Source organism: Epargyreus clarus, unplaced genomic scaffold (genome assembly GCF_041222505.1).
Source record: "Epargyreus clarus isolate Ecla_fem2 unplaced genomic scaffold, WU_Ecla_fem_2.2 ptg000024l, whole genome shotgun sequence".
In the NCBI taxonomy this organism is placed as follows: domain Eukaryota; kingdom Metazoa; phylum Arthropoda; class Insecta; order Lepidoptera; family Hesperiidae; genus Epargyreus; species Epargyreus clarus.
In genome coordinates, this window is record NW_027332231.1 from 3,307,342 (window position 1) to 3,323,694 (window position 16,353).

At 36.3% G+C, this 16,353-nt stretch overlaps 1 protein-coding gene across 1 annotated transcript in view; it reads left to right on the plus strand.

Annotated features, from left to right (window-relative positions):
* LOC140752312 (atrial natriuretic peptide receptor 1) overlaps window positions 1–16,353 on the plus strand; it is a 36,569-nt gene that overhangs the window by 19,353 nt on the left and 863 nt on the right. The window contains exons 9-19 of the mRNA XM_073086562.1: window positions 705–796; window positions 5,046–5,187; window positions 6,927–7,011; window positions 7,382–7,508; window positions 9,005–9,184; window positions 9,633–9,809; window positions 10,227–10,383; window positions 10,970–11,117; window positions 13,089–13,233; window positions 13,657–13,809; window positions 14,142–14,262. Coding sequence (XP_072942663.1) covers window positions 705–796; window positions 5,046–5,187; window positions 6,927–7,011; window positions 7,382–7,508; window positions 9,005–9,184; window positions 9,633–9,809; window positions 10,227–10,383; window positions 10,970–11,117; window positions 13,089–13,233; window positions 13,657–13,809; window positions 14,142–14,262 — 1,527 coding nt within the window. The remainder of the gene's footprint in view (window positions 1–704; window positions 797–5,045; window positions 5,188–6,926; window positions 7,012–7,381; window positions 7,509–9,004; window positions 9,185–9,632; window positions 9,810–10,226; window positions 10,384–10,969; window positions 11,118–13,088; window positions 13,234–13,656; window positions 13,810–14,141; window positions 14,263–16,353) is intronic.

Here is a 16,353-nt window from a genome sequence, read left to right on the forward strand (position 1 = left end):
TTTCATAAGTATACTAGAGAATTGGACAAGGTTTTTGGAGCAGACGAACTGCGTCGAGCGGTCACCATAACGGTCTGACTCGCTAAGAGATTCGGGTTTCAATCCCCGGCCAGACAGCCTAAATTGTTTAAGCCTAATTTATTTAAGATTTTTAATTTATGTCTGGGTGTTTGGGTACTCGTTTATAGTTTTTTTCATGGTATCTGTTTAGGTAATATTATGTACAATTTATTTCAGTTGTCGTCAGTTTTTCTATGATTTAATTAATATAGTATAACTAGTGGTGCCATCTGTCGAAAATTGGTCTTACCAACTCCCAAACCCTCGTGAGCTCTTGGACAACAACTTTGCTAAAGATCATCACTTGATCAAATGCATAGTTTCCGATTCTATAACTACTTACGAATTAAAAATTAATTAAAAAACCTTTTCCCACGGACTAAATTGTGAATCTAAACCATTCTCAAGTCCCCTTGAACACACACAACAAATTTCATCAAAATCAGTCCAGTCGTTTAGGAGGAGTTAAGTGACATACACACGCACATAAGAAATATATATATAAAGATTTAATAAGTACTATTTCGTAAGGTCGTAAACCTGTCCCTAATTGGCTGAAGTTTAAAGCGGTTAATAGTTTTGAACCGGTGGTATATAGTGGAATTTAAAAAAGGTTATATATAAATAAATTTTATTTTTCCCAGGAATCACCGGCCATGTTCGGATTGACGCCGTGGGAGACAGAGATGCAGATTACGCCATATTGGATTTAGATCCCGTCACCGGAAAATTCGAGGTAAAGGAATGTCGTTTAAATCTACGCTCATGAACTCGAAATACATTACCCTCCGCAATTTCGTAAAAAATTAAATTATTTAGTTCTTTCTTTTGTTACTATTAATAAAAGCGTTTTAAATTATATTTCTTCATTTGAAAAAAAAAATTAATTTACACTATACATGTAAATATGACTTTAGGCACCTATATTTGTATAGACTAGAATAAATATCAAAATACACTTTTTGATGATCCAAAATTAAATTTTCGTGCCTTTGATGTTGCGTGTCGAAAACGTAATCCGGCGGATAGCTTAGACGAGGCAATATAAATAGAGATAAATTTAATTGAAGTTTGAGATTTTAGATGCTCCTTAAAATGTTATACTGCTTGCACATGCGACAAAAAAAAGGAGAATACAAATGCTAAACATTGAAATATTCTTTTTATATTTTATACTAGCTGACCCGGCTAACTTTGTACCGCCTCAAAATCTATTTATCAAATATATTTCATATAAAATATAGCCTATGTTACTCGTGGATAATGTAGCTTTCGAATGGTGAAAGAATTTTTAAAATCGGTCCAGTAGTTTTTGAGCCTATTCATTACAATCAAACAAACAAAGTTTTCCTCTTTATAATATTAGTATAGATTTAGCAGTTTAGCAAATGAGCTTGTCGTCCATTTGATTGTAATCAACCGCAGATGTTATTGGAATTCTACGTTAGCTCCCTCGTAGATGCGTTCCCACTTGAGAATTAAGTAGTCATGCCCTTACCTCAAATCAGACAGAGCAGTATATTATTGCTATTAGAAGGTAGTAATAGGTGTGACAGATGTATCTCCAGAGGACACAAAACAAAATTTATTTTAGTCGTATGTTACTAACGTTATTAGCCGTATTGGGTCAACTCAGAATCATGCATGGTAAGACGGCATGGTAATCACTTATATATTTATTTATATGTTCTTAAAACCTCAGACGAACTAAACAGCATTTAGATACTCTAATAACAACAACCGGGCCAGACTATTTGCGACTAGCTGTCGCGACAAAATAATTTGTTTAGGGACGAACCATAGATTACTAAAGATTACTCGCCCCTAACAAGAAAATTTATCCAACCCTTTGACAGATGTCACTGTCATCTAATTTCGTGTTTGGAAAATATTAAAAAATGCAGTTGTTACATCATTTACGAAATAAACGATATTTATACGCACTTTTTCTTCAATTTCGTGTCTTACCTGCGCATGTCGGCATTGTTCCGCGTAAATTACATCACGACAGCCATTAAACGGCTGACAGAATTGTCAGCTGTTTAAGTCATTTAATGACTTCCTTCGATTATAAGGCGGTGAGATATCTATACTTATCTATGGGACAAACAAACAATAGTGTCTATCTCATTTTTTAAACAATGAATTCATAATAAATCAAACATTCTGATACATCTAAAACATGTCCAATAAATAAGATTTTAAACAAACTAAAATGTCCATGCTTCGGTAGTTTAAACAAAGGGCAAACAGCACTTTTTACGGCTAGCATTAAAAATCTATCATTGAGAACATAAATCATATCTGACAAGCATATATCGTATGAAAAGCATTTGCAATTCTGAAATAAAACACCAACTCCATTTCATTTGAGATCGGCCAGATACCGACTGTATGGACAAGAAAGGTTATTGGAAAAATATTGCAATCCGAACAAACACGACCAAAGATGAACTTATATTTTCAATAGCTCGTGATAATGGAAAAATGTGTGATATTTTCATATGTTAGTAATATAAACTCGCAAGTTATATAGGGTGGCGCAAAATTAATCACCCTATTTTTTTTTAATAACTTTGTGTAATGAAGAAAAGAAACGAATGTTGAGTAATAGAAATCTTTACCAGGACCTGTAACATTTTTTAAAGAGTCTTCTACCAGCGATGACACAAATTTGCGCCCGATTTTCGACGTCTTTCCTGGTCGCGTAATCTCACGTTTTGGCAATTAGGCATGGCCAGCAAGATCGCCCGATTTAACCATCACAGACTTCTTTCCTTGGGACTACTTGAAGTCACGGGTCAATCGCAGCTCTCAAGAACAATATTCGACTGGAATGCGAAGTGTTACCGGCGGAAATCTTATGGAAAGTCGTGGAAAATATGATAAAAAGGGGACAAATTTGAATCGACGCTGGTGGAAGACGCTTGTCAGATATCAGATTTTCTAATAAGCAAAAAAAAGTTACAGGTCCTGGTAAAGATTTGTATTATTCAAAATCACTTTTTTTTATTCAGTACAAAAGTTATTAAAACAAAATAGGGTGATTAATTTTGCGCCACCCTGTAGATAAACAGTTTTGGTGAATGCCACCAACCATGCTGACTAACTTACGCATCCGTTACTGACTTCCGATAAAATCAATGTTCAACATGGATTTGGTTACATCACCATCAAATAACTGCGTGTTCGTTTGGTACTTAAATTTTATGAATAAAGACTATTGCTAAAAATGGTTTTCAGACAAAGTTTTTACCAAGTATCTCATTAATTGATTGATATTTATAGGTTTTTGAGCATCAATTATCACACAAATATTTGAAATATTAAAGACGGATACACTGCGTTATCGTTAATTAATTGAATTGTGCCTCCATCCATTATTCTTTTGAGAATCCATGCTGGAGTTCCATTAAACAATTAAAAATTACATTAAAGTATCTACTTGTACTTATATTACAAATTGTAGTTACGAAACTTTATTTTCCTCTTCCGATATCCAAAATAACAAGAATATACAAACTTCCCATAAAATGTCATAATTATGTACTATTCATGGAGCGTTTATTGCTTATGGGATGATAAACCCCTTTCGCTAGAATTAGTTTATGGGGTGTGACGATCTTGTTATTGTTATGTGACGTGTACACTGGACTTACTGACCTGACTACAATATTGTTTTATTAAAGTTAAGCCACACATGGTTCTGCAGAACTTGTATGTTTGTTATGTACTTGTATATTTATTGTAATCTTCGTTTTAAAACAATACGTAGAGATTTACAAGTGTAAGTAAAATTTTAAAAATTTCACGAAAATAAATTCCTTAGTCATTGAACTCCAGAAGCACCACTGACATACCAATTTCTGCCTAATAACAACTGAGTTCTGTGCGGCTGTATTCTGGTTTGAAGAGGGAGATATAAGGGAGAGACTTACACGAGGTGTTCCAACGTACGCGTAAAGGGTAGCAATGCATCTGTGCCCGACCTTACGTAGGATATGATCTTATCTGGGGTAGGTACATTTTCCACGCATGTCAGGGGTAACTTACCATCAAATGGACTGCATTCTCGTTTGCTATACGTACGTCATAAAAAAAGATTTGAATTACATGTAATCTCTATTTTTCGACCATTCTTAATCATAATTTGCAGTAAATATCAACTATATTTGTGTAACTAGATATACCAAGGAGACAGGCACATACTTCAGTATAATGTAATCAATTTGTATCCATGTTAACGGTATGACCATGGAGAACGAGCTGTAGCCTAATTAAATTCCAATCTCTAACAAAGGCTCTATATGAAAGGTTGTAATAGTTTGACGGCTTATCCGTGTGTATAATATAGCATATGAAATATTTTCGTAATTCACTTTGTGCAACGCTACGCAACGTAATATCTGTTATATTTTTTATAATAAAAAACTCTGTCTATTATTTGTAGACGGAGTTTGAAATATTTTCGTAGCATATGAAATATTTTCGTAAGTCAAAGTGAATTACTTTGTGCAATGAGTGTTTATGGTTGCATAGAGTGCATTTTAGACATGATAGAGTTTTTCTTTTACGAGAGCGGGAAAATATATTTTTGCATTTGCATCAGCAATGTTTGTCCTTTTTAAAGGGTGCGGAAAGGCAACGTTAAATAAATGCTTTCAACTCCAATTCTTTCAGAAGTAACAAATATGTGACTGAACAGGTAGGAACATAGACCTTAATTAATTTTTTATAATTTTTTTAGCCCAATAGGACTTGTAGGCTATTTGAAGTTGATTAATGATTTATTTATTGTTAGTTGGAGGAAAATTAGCCCGAAACTATCATGGTAAAAGCCCGAAACTGTGTCTTTTTTTAAATAAATTGGGACATTTACCAATTCACCTTGGTTAATCTTAAGATTTACCGATTAGTCGGGCTTTTACAGTAAAATATACACAAAAACTTATTGTATTTAGGTTCACAAAACTTATTGTATTTAGGTGGTTGCATTCTACCACGGATTAAACAGCAGTTACAAGCCAGTTGCTGGGAAGGCGATACATTGGCCGGGGGGTCGACGGGCGCCACCCCCCGATACGCCGCGCTGTGGATTTCTGGGAACTGACCCTATGTGCCAGGGGGGTAAGTTTTAAACTGAACTTTTATTGATTTGTAACTTTGTAATCTTTAGATTTCTATGTACTGCTGATTTTTAAATTTAAGTTTAAGGACCATTTCAAAGGCAGCACTTATTATTGTAACTCAAGGCATTACAAGATACGTTGAGACTTTTAGGTCATTTTATGAGTAGGTATTAAGTACCTAGGTATTTTAGCATGCTTCAGTTTTTATTATAAAATAATGTCAGTTCAATAATAAACAGCGTACTAGAATACAGTCTTCCAAAGTAATAAAGTGGACAAATATCCCAATATCAATATTTTTAACTAAACTTTAATGTGCTGTTCTTGTAATATTCATAGTTTCTTCGCTAGACACACGTACGCCCGTACAAAATGGCGGTAAAAGCTCGTAAAACACACGAGTGCTCTCGTATAATTTATCGCTTGTCTCGCTCTCAACGCCATCTTGCAACGGTCAAGGCCACTCGCACTGTATCTTCAATTTTAAATGCACTTTAAAGTTTGATATGTTGCTTTTTATTTTTCTTCGTTTCTTTTTGAAGGGAAACATGAATCGGGAATATTGTTCTGCACCCTTAGTATGAGTTTTTACGTTTTTACAGAAATGACTGTTTTGGTATTTGTTTACGTACCTATTTGCCCATAGATTTCCAATCAGCGCTCCTAGAGGATTGTATCAGAACTGATTGGAAATATATGGGAAATACGTAAACAAAAAACAAAAATAGTCATTTTGTCAAAACTTAAAACTCATACTAAGGGTACTGTTGTCGCTAGAGTTATAAATTCAGTACCTATAATGTGTTATGGTGTCTTTTAATAGAATTTTTAGGATTTTAGAAAAGTAAAGAAAGTTTCTTTGTTGTTTCATAGTATAAATAAGAGGAAATAATTATTTGTTGCTTAGTTTGTTAATAACATGTGCAGTTACTTTAAGATTTATACAGTTTGTAGGATATTCAAGAAGTTTCTCTCGGCTACAAGTAACTTACGGAATAGCACATTACATTGAAGAACTTAATATAGACTATAATGAAAAATCCTTTGGACTTATTTCAGTGTACTTTATTTTTGGTTGTAGGTACCTACTTACGCTGCTCAAACTGACATTACTTTTTTATGTACACGTAGCAAATTGTTTGCACACCTGATGTTAAGTGCTCCCTAAATACTAAACCGACCACAGGTGTATTATTACCCATTTAGCCCTTACTAAGTTCGAACACCCCGTTTAAGTATTTTAGTCTTATCGCTTTCAACCAAACGCAAACGAATTAGCTGTAGCTGAAGTATTAAATTGCTTCTGTAAGATAGACTAACTTTACGAATGAAATGTACCTGTTTAAATGTTTTCTTATATACCTACGTGGCTCCTGTATATAATACCTACTATATCTTTTCTTTACTGTTACCGGATACTTTTACTTCATCTTACAGGCTTACGGAAACAGGCACATAATAATATTATCTCTGATTTTATATAAAGACATTCGCATTTTAGAACTAGATTTTGATGGGCGCATAGCCGTGCATCTAGATACGACTAAGAAATAAATAATTACGGGTTTTAACGGTGAACGAAAAAATATGAGGAACGTCTATGTTTCATGTTGGCTAGTGCGGTAGACTATTAGATTGACCCTTCTCATTCTGAGAGGAGAACCATCTGTGGGACAATAATGTGTTGGAATATGATAAAGATAAGTAAGTATTGATCGTTTGTTGCACGCTGCTCAGAGGCTCAGACCGTTATTATATATTGTTTCATCGGTCTGGCCGTGTTCTTGGTGTTCGCAGTAACAGCTGCTTGCGTTGCTTACAAGTAAGTATTACATAGAGATACGATTCGCATTGAAAGATATTCACTGAAGAAAACAGCATAGGTTATTGTCTTTGTTCGTTATTTCACAGATATTTTGTTTTATGGCACATCGTTACCACCATTTTCAATTGTGGTTCAATAACCTTCATTAAGAGGATAATTGTCTAGTGTCTATGACTACTTGCATTCCTTGGCACATAGCCTATTTTTAAGTCCTGAAGTAAAAAAAAAATATAATTTAAGAATACGTTAAAGCAATTGTTAATTAATTTGAAATGTTAATTAATACAAGAGAAGTTTACATTAGGAATGTATTTCCTGTCAGTTACTTAAATATCATTAAGTAAGTCATTGTATTTTGTGTCCATAGGCAAATGAGAATAGACGCAGAACTAAACAACATGGCTTGGCGAGTGCGCCCCGAAGAAGTTTTAGTTGAAGTGGGCACAGGATTGGGGGCAAGCCCAGCGCTGCACAGCATCAATGAAGTTCTCAAGGTACGGCTATATTAAAAGTTGAATTATTTTTTGATTACGCCGTTTTTCATCTCCACCTTCACCTATCATCTTCACCTTTTTGGCCCACTGCTGGGCACAGGTCTGGAGTAATAACTAATTACTCATTCGCACATAACTTCGGCGTCTTAAACTCCAGGAGGTCCATGGTTCGAATCCCAGTCACCTCTGATGCCTGAAGTTAACGGTGAGGAAACCTACACACATCAGTTCTTCAAAAAAAGTTCTCAAAATTGTGTAAAGTCAACCAATCCGTACTTGGTTAGCGTGGTGGACTATGGTCTAAACCTCTCTCTCAGGGAGACCCGTGCCCGGCAGTGGGACAGTAATGAGTTGATATGGCTTAAAAGGCATAAATATCTTGAATTCGAGGTTGAAAGATCTAAGCTCATACATAGTAAAGGAGTTTAATATATTCTGTCCTTATAATCATATATTCAGTCTGTCACGTAAGAGAAGGTATGTGGTCATTAATAAATTAAGACAAACCGGCGTCAGGAATGCTACGAATCTTTAAAGGTATTAGAACCCTTCGTGGGTCTATTCCGGAGTCACTACCGCTACTCCTTTTTCTGCCTTATAACAGCAGTATTAAAACTACTATGTTCAAGATTTATTCAAAAGAAAAGCAAACAAAAGATTTATCTATTATATATAGATAGAAATATTTCTATCAGGTAGCCCGTCTGCTTTATCGTTAGGTTAAATGTTAAAAAAAGAAAAGTATATAGTTGCCAACTTACGTCCGTTATTCATAAACTATCAATCCAGTGTGCGCTTACCAAAGATTGAAATTTGACAACCATTTGCCTACTACAGTTGTTAAATTTCGATCTTTGATAAGCAGGGTAGATTCATTATTAATATCGGGCGTTATTCATATTGGAATCAAAGGCTTAGAACACTTATGTATTTTGAAACATACAAAATTGAAATTCACGTTATAAATGTAGGTAAAAACGGTAACACGGTAAGGTAAAAACTGAACAAACATTAAAAGCTCGCTTTTAATCAATTAAGCGTATTAGCACTCCCTGCGGACGAAATAAAATTAATTAAAACCACGTAAACATGATACTTTACCGTAATTCATTGTCACCGTGCACGCAAGTGTAAATTGTAAATGTTTGAACAATTGTGGACTCAACCCTTTTGTAAAACGATGAAGGTAACATTCATATTTATGTCCAGGTTTACATTTGTTAATAGCCTCATACCTTTCGTACAGAATATTAGGCTTGAATATATTTTATATTTTGTATACTTTATGTAGAAGTAAGTGGCTACTACTGCTCATGGCCATCTGTGACTAAAGTTTAGAACAGGGGTTTTATCTGAAGCTAATGTTTGTCGCCTCATATGTAAGTTATTCACATCCAACCATTAAAACGTACAAGCCTAAAAATAATTGTGGCGGTGATCCTTCCAATTGAACCAAATTGTTGGAGTCCTAAGTAGAAGAAGTACATCCTTAACAGCTGTCACTGGGATGGAGTGCTCGTGGCAGTACCAGTGCCTCGTCAGGCCTCGGCAGCACGCCGTCCCTCACTCTGTCGGCCTTCACCGTCGGCCTGTACAAAGGCAATAGAGTCGCTGTTAAGAAGATACACAGGAAGAAGTTGGATTTAAACAAAAAGTTGCTTTGGGAGATAAAACAGGCGAGTACTTGAATAACTTTGTCGTCATGTCTTAATCTTCAATGTGAATATTAAAAACATGTTAGTTGTCAACTAACATTTTTTGTCATGAATGTGATGATTTATTGTGAGAGCATACGGAAAGTTTTTCTTCCGCCTCCGCCGCGAACGCGGATTAGCTATTTGTTTGAAAAGATATGAGACCGCAGGTTTCTACGATCCAGTAGGATCCGCGGTAATGTAGTAGCTGTAGAATGGAAAGAGATCGATATATATTGCTCAACGTCGCAGTTGAAACAGTCGACAATCACGTCACAGTAGAAATACTCGTACTTCAACTGTAATTTCCATACATTTTCATATTTCTACGCATGTTGCAATTCCGCATCAGCGCGCGCAAGCAGAAGAAAAGCCCTCCGTGATATCTACCGCTTAAAGTAATTTTTTACTGACATTTTCGTGATCTTAGGCTAGAAATGTATCGCACGAGAACACGGCGCGGTTTATTGGCGCCTGTGTGGACTGTCCACTGGTGTTCGTGTTGACGGAGTACTGTCCGAAGGGCTCCTTGAAGGACGTTCTAGCGAATGAGGAACTGCAGCTCGACTGGAACTTCAGGACGTCGCTCGTGCATGATATCGTTCAGGTAAACCGAAAATATAATATATGTCCAATAATGTCGTCATGTCGTGATATTTTTAGTATACTAAATTTGATATAGGTAATATAGTTTCAATTTATTAAACAGATGGGTAAGTTTAGTATAGTGGTTGAAACTCGAGGGGTCAGAGGTTCAAATCCCAGGCACGCACCTCTTATCTTTCAAAGTGATGTAAATATTAGAAATTAATTATCACTTGCTTTAACGATAAAAGAAAACATCGCGAAGAAAGCTGGAGTACTTTAAAAGACAAATTCTCAAAGGTGGGTAATTCCCCATTCGTATCTTCTCCTATAAAGAAGACAAATTGACAAAAAAATTTCGCTTGAATCAACATTTTGTATACTGAAATTTTACGCTAATTCACATACGACTTTGCATAAACACACCATGAATTTCCAGGGAATGTGTTACTTACATAGCGGGCTGGGAGCGCACGGCAAGTTGCGATCATCCAACTGCCTCATCGATGGACGCTTCGTACTCAAAATCTCCGACTACGGCCTCCACACCCTCTGCACTCCCACAGACTTGATTAAGGACGACACCTATTATTACAGTAATTATCCATAATGTGTTTTCATCCCTTCCCTATTAGGAACGTAATGGGCCCTTCGTAATGGTATTGGCGAGGTATAGGTTCTATTCCGAGGACGTGGTTTCCACACGTTTGCACACGTATCGGTTTTTCGGTAATGCAATTAACCTGTTAAGGTCTAAATTCTTGTAATATTATTTTTAGAACACCTTTTGTTTTATTTGAATACTCTCAATGTCGTGATCTTTGGGAATCTCAAGCAAGCAAGCATAGATATAATGGACGGATAAAAAATATTCTTACCACAGGGCCAAGTAGCATTATAATACATATATATCTTTAGTTGTTTTTACATGTAATAACGTAAGTTATTAAATAAATAATATGTATATAAATAGTAATGTAAACAGAAAGATAAACAGAGAAAAAGTAGAAATGCAATAAAATGTGTCTACCTAAATTCCACTTTGGGGACATAGAGTAAATCTTTTTATTTCCTTTTTATTGCCTTAATATATCTCGCAACTTATAATATTTTTGTGGTAGACTTAGTAGTTCTTTTGTACTCATGTTAAAAAGTACTACTTTTAAGTATATTCTCTCGTAGAACTGATATGGACAGCACCAGAGCTGGTGGCGGGGAGCATCTACCCCGGCGCTGTGGCTTCGCTGAAAGGAGATGTCTACAGCTTTGGCATTATCCTGGAGGAGATCGTACTGCGAGCCGGACCGTTCCATCACTACACCACATCCATGTCTAATAAAGGTTAATATGATCGTAACTTCGTAACATAGGTAAATCACAGTTTGGAAATATCGATACAATTTAAGCAAAAAGGAATTCCAAAATTTAGGTATTGTGAATATTCACACGATATTTACAAATTTTAATGTAGGATGTGTTTTTATATGGTTTGATTTTTATTATCAGAAACAATTTCTTGCTGAAAGCATCAAAAGTCGATCATAACATCAATCACCGATCTTGAAGGCAGTGTCCGCTCTGAAAGAGTATGCGGCAAGTTTACATTAAGGATCCACAGAATCCACAAGTTAAAGTATATAGTATCCAGTCATTGGGCACATTCAATTTCTGACGTATTATAGTATTTGTAGTATACAATAATAATTATCAACAGCTTGAAGTAGAGTCTTGCGTGTGCGTCCGCGCATCTCCTTTTAGCTGCTGTTACATATGAAGGGCGGGGCGAGTTTCTCACTAAGCCTCCAATGCTTCATTTAAACAATCCTACCCTTTTGATCTTTGATATTATCGATCATAGAGATAGTATCCCGCGTGTGCGCCCGCGAGTCGCCCCCCTTCCGGCCGGTGGTGGGGCCGGAGGGGAGCGCGGCGGGCGGCGGCGCGGCGGCCGAGCTGCTGGAGCTGGCCGCGCGCTGCTGGGCCGAGGTGCCCGACGACAGGCCCAGCTTCGACACCATCAACGCTAACTACATCAAGTGAGTATCGATCACAGAGACAGTCTTCCACGTGTGTCCGCGAGTCCCCCCCCTTCCAAAAAAATAGTTTACAAAATGTTATGACATGAGGTTTGTGGTTATGTATGTGTTATCGTTATTGTTATCGAATGTAATAATATTTTAATCTGTTGTTAAATTTCACATGGTATATAGGTATATTCATGCCTGTAGAATATCGATCACTGACTAATTACTAAAGACTCGCCGGTGGTACGTTCCCGTCATATAATTGGTTCTAAGTAGAACTTTATTTTCTTCACTTCCTATACTTTTCTACATTTGTAGCTGTATAAAGGAATCACCAAAGTAGATTGATTCACTTCAAACGCACTTTAGCATATAATCTAATAGAGTCAACAAAATCCTTTCTCGTAATCTGAAACCAGTTACACAAATAGTTTTCCGTAGGGGATACTGTGACAACTTGATGGACGATCTCCTGCGTCGCATGGAACAATACGCAAATAACCTGGAGTCGCTCGTTGAGGAGAAAACGGAACAGTTATCACTGGAGAAACGACGCTCTGAGGAGTTGTTGTATCAGGTTCTTCCAAGGTATGATGTTTGACACTTAAATTTGATGAGATATTTGATAAGATGTTTGACAATTTCTTCATTCATAGTTATATCAGGACAGGGAATTCTATATAATAATGATTTATTCTCATAGCCATACAAGGGTTTTCCTGTCGTGGATGCCATGAACGCACACACCGGTATGGTAACAGCTGCGCCACGCGGGTCGTTAATTGATCGATTGCCTTAGAGTTCTTTACCCTATTCTTCGCAGTAGCCTTTATGTCCACACACACAGGAAATTCGGAAGGTCCAAGGTTCATAGCCCAGGCACGCACTTCTAAATTTTCTAAGCTATGTGCAATGACTTGCAAATTAGATATTATTTGTCACTTGCTTAAACGGTAAAAGAAAACAGTGAGGAAACCTGTACGCCTGAGAGTTTGAAAAAAATGTTTTTAATAAGTGTGTGAACTTTACCAATACGCACTTGGCCAGTGTAGTGAACTATTGCCTAATCCCCTCACTTTGAGAGGAGACCCGTGTCCAGCAGTAGATCCAGAGTGGATATAAGAACAGGAACCGTTACATAAAGTGTGGAATGTAGATATTTAAAACTTAACCATAGAATTCTTCAACCAAAATCAGGTCCTACAAATCGAATACGTTTAATATCCCAGGCCAGTAGCTCAACAGTTGATGGCGGGTGAAGTGGTCCAGCCAGAGAGCTTCGAATGCGTGACCGTATACTTCAGTGACATCGTCGGCTTCACCGAGCTGTGCGCGGCCTCCACGCCCATGCAAGTTGTGGATCTGCTCAACGATCTTTATAGCACTTTTGACAGGATCATCGGGTTCTACGATGTTTATAAGGTACATATTAATTGAGAGACCTATCTGCTTGTTGAAGTCTGTTTCGTAAAAAGTCATCGATTTTTAATTTTCAAGATTCTATTTTATTGTCACTCACTTAAATTTTCTATCATATCTGTCGTTTGTCACCGTATATAATAAGATTTTATTAGTTCAAATTAAAAAAAAAAAAACAATTTTAGAAAACATTTATTCATTTAACCTCTACCGACGTCTCTTCTATGTAACATTCCGTTTACAAATTAAGAGAATTATAGACAAAGAAACACCTGTAACTACAATCTCAGACTTTACGAATCAACCAAGTTGCATTAGAGCTGCATTATATTGACGAAAATTCCCCCAGTTTTGGAAGAAGCTTAGCAGTGGGATATAAAAACGTTTCAGCCAGGATAAATCTCTGATATACCCAAAACTTGTCAGGTGGAAACGATAGGAGACGCGTACATGGTAGTGTCCGGTTTGCCGGAGCGGAATGGTGACATGCACGCGCGTGAGATCTGCCTCATGGCGCTCGCGGTGGTTGAGGCTGTACGTAGCTTCGTCGTGAGGCACAAACCTGCTCATCGGCTTGAGGTGGGGAATAGATTTTTAATAACTGACGTAGCCTTATCAGTTAGTAGTAGAAGAAGTCAATGAATCGATTTTCACCTCAAAAAGCTTGCACTAATTCGCATTTAAGGAACATGGTGAAATATTTCAAGGCAATCTAAGCCAGCGCCTAGCAGATTGACATACAAAGAGCTGCTATGGCACGGTGCAACTTGCTTCGTATGTTTTTAATTTTGCTAAATTGAGATGAAAAAATAACAAAATCATCGAAATCTTTCCTAAAGATCAGTGATTAGAACTCTATTAAGTTATCATTAAAGTTAACAATATGTAATTGAATAAGTAATTCGTAATAGGTACGAGTAGGTGTACATTCGGGCCCGGTGTGTGCTGGAGTGGTCGGTGTGAAGATGCCACACTACTGTCTATTTGGAGACACTGTGAATACAGCCAGTCGCATGGAGTCCACTGGACAACGTAAGTTTTTAATAGTTTTTACGATATACATATAGCAAACGAGCATGTATGAGCTATAGTCCATTTGATGTAAAATACCCTCTGGAAACCTATAATCATCATGATCAACCCATTACTGTCCCACTGCTGGACACGGGTCTCCTCTCATTATGAGAAGGATTAGGCCATAGTCCACCGTACTGGCCAAGTGCGTATTGGTAGACTTTACACACCTTTGAGATTTTTTTTTATAAATCTCTCAGGTGTGCAGGTTTCCTCACGATGTTTTCCTTTACCGTTTAGCAAGTGATAATTAATTTCCAATACGCATATAACTTTGAAAAATCAGAGGTGGGCCTAGGATTTGAACCTCGGAAACCTCGATCGGGAAGCCGAGTTTCCACAACCACTAGAGTATCACTGCCATGCAAACCTATAAGCAACTTCAGATATGATTGGGGAAGACCTGAGATCGGCAGCAGATCAGTTTCTATCCTCAAGGTAGCCTTCGTCATAATAGTTAAAATGCCTCGTGCCTTTCTCCCTTACTTCACCAAGTAAACAACACATAACGACATTTTGACGCCACGACAGAAGTTAAAGTAATTCAAAGTTATTTTTACGTGTTTCTAAGTTGTTGGACTCGTTGTATAGAAGTAAATATATTCACAATTATTTTTCGCTACATTCATTATCGTTCTGTCTATAATAACAAATTTTGTTTAGTTTTGTGTTTTATCAAGGAAACTTTTTATTTACAATTTGCCTACGTAGCGCCCACGCCCATTTCAGTGCGATTGTACTTAAAACAAACTTGTTTTAAGTAAAATCGCACTTTCGGTCAGTTTTAGGACTGTTTGTTGTAAACATATTCGTGAAGTAAAGTAACTAACATAGGATATGTTAAAAATATGTATTGAAAATTATATCAGTCTATAAACTAAAATTATTATTTATTGGTGATTTGAAAATTTGTCATTATACCGTATATTCAGTAGGTTCAAAACGGTTATAGGATAAACGCCTATTGTAGGAAAATGGTCTGTTTCTTCATCAAAATAAAAAAGTAGACCAAGAAGGTGCAGCTTTTATTTACTTGTTTTAGTTTTTTTATGATTCCGTTACTTACTGTTTGTTTACTATGAAAAAATATATAACGTGTTTGACATCGTCGCACGTCGCTTCTGTTTGGCCTATCTACCTTAAGATTCATTTGCCTAATGGGTCATTAGCTAAAGAAATTAGAGAATCTTATCTAATGGATTAGATACTGGAATTAGGACAATTTTGGGGAAGACCGTCACAAGTAAATTGCCGAATAATTTAAATTACAAAACTTTTAAATCGAATGCTTTATGACAAGTAATAAAATAGAAATACACATTTAAAATGGTGGCCATTTAGGTCGGTCAGGCGTAAGTTACTAGTAGTAGTAGAATACAAGCCAAAACAGTAGATTAGTCGTCAATCCATTCCTTTGCTGGATACATATCTCCTTTTAGAGTGAGAGGGATCAAGGCTATAGGGCCAAGAGGCCAGGTACGAATTAGTAGACTTTAAACACCTTTGAGAATTATTTTTAATTACTCCAGGCGTGTTAGGTCTTTTACTATATTTTCCTTTACTTTTAAAACAAGTTACATTTAATTTCTTCTTTCTTGTGGCTTGTATTTTTAGAATACAAAAACAAAATATCTTAATAGCATTTAAAAGTATAACTAAATGTCTAATTAGAATGTTGAGCATCGCGGAGGTAGTCGTGGGTCGACAATAACTTTTAAAATAAGTTTTCTAAGTATACCCACGTAACAAATTTATGCAAAGTTTGTAGAAAATTACAAGTTATTTACTTGTATACACATTGCATGCATGTAATACCGAGCTAGTGATAATTTTAATTAAAACCTGTTTAAAATTCAGTATGCAGATCTTTTTCATCTCGACTCACGTTTTCCCTGTGGGTTTCCGCCCACACTATATTTAAATGATTCTACACTGAGATCTTGGCTTGATTTTAAGTTTCACGTCTTTGATTAAAATGTTACTTGAACAATGTATTTTAAAATTACAGCTGGTAAGTAATTAAATCTTGCAATATCTGATCTTTTTAAA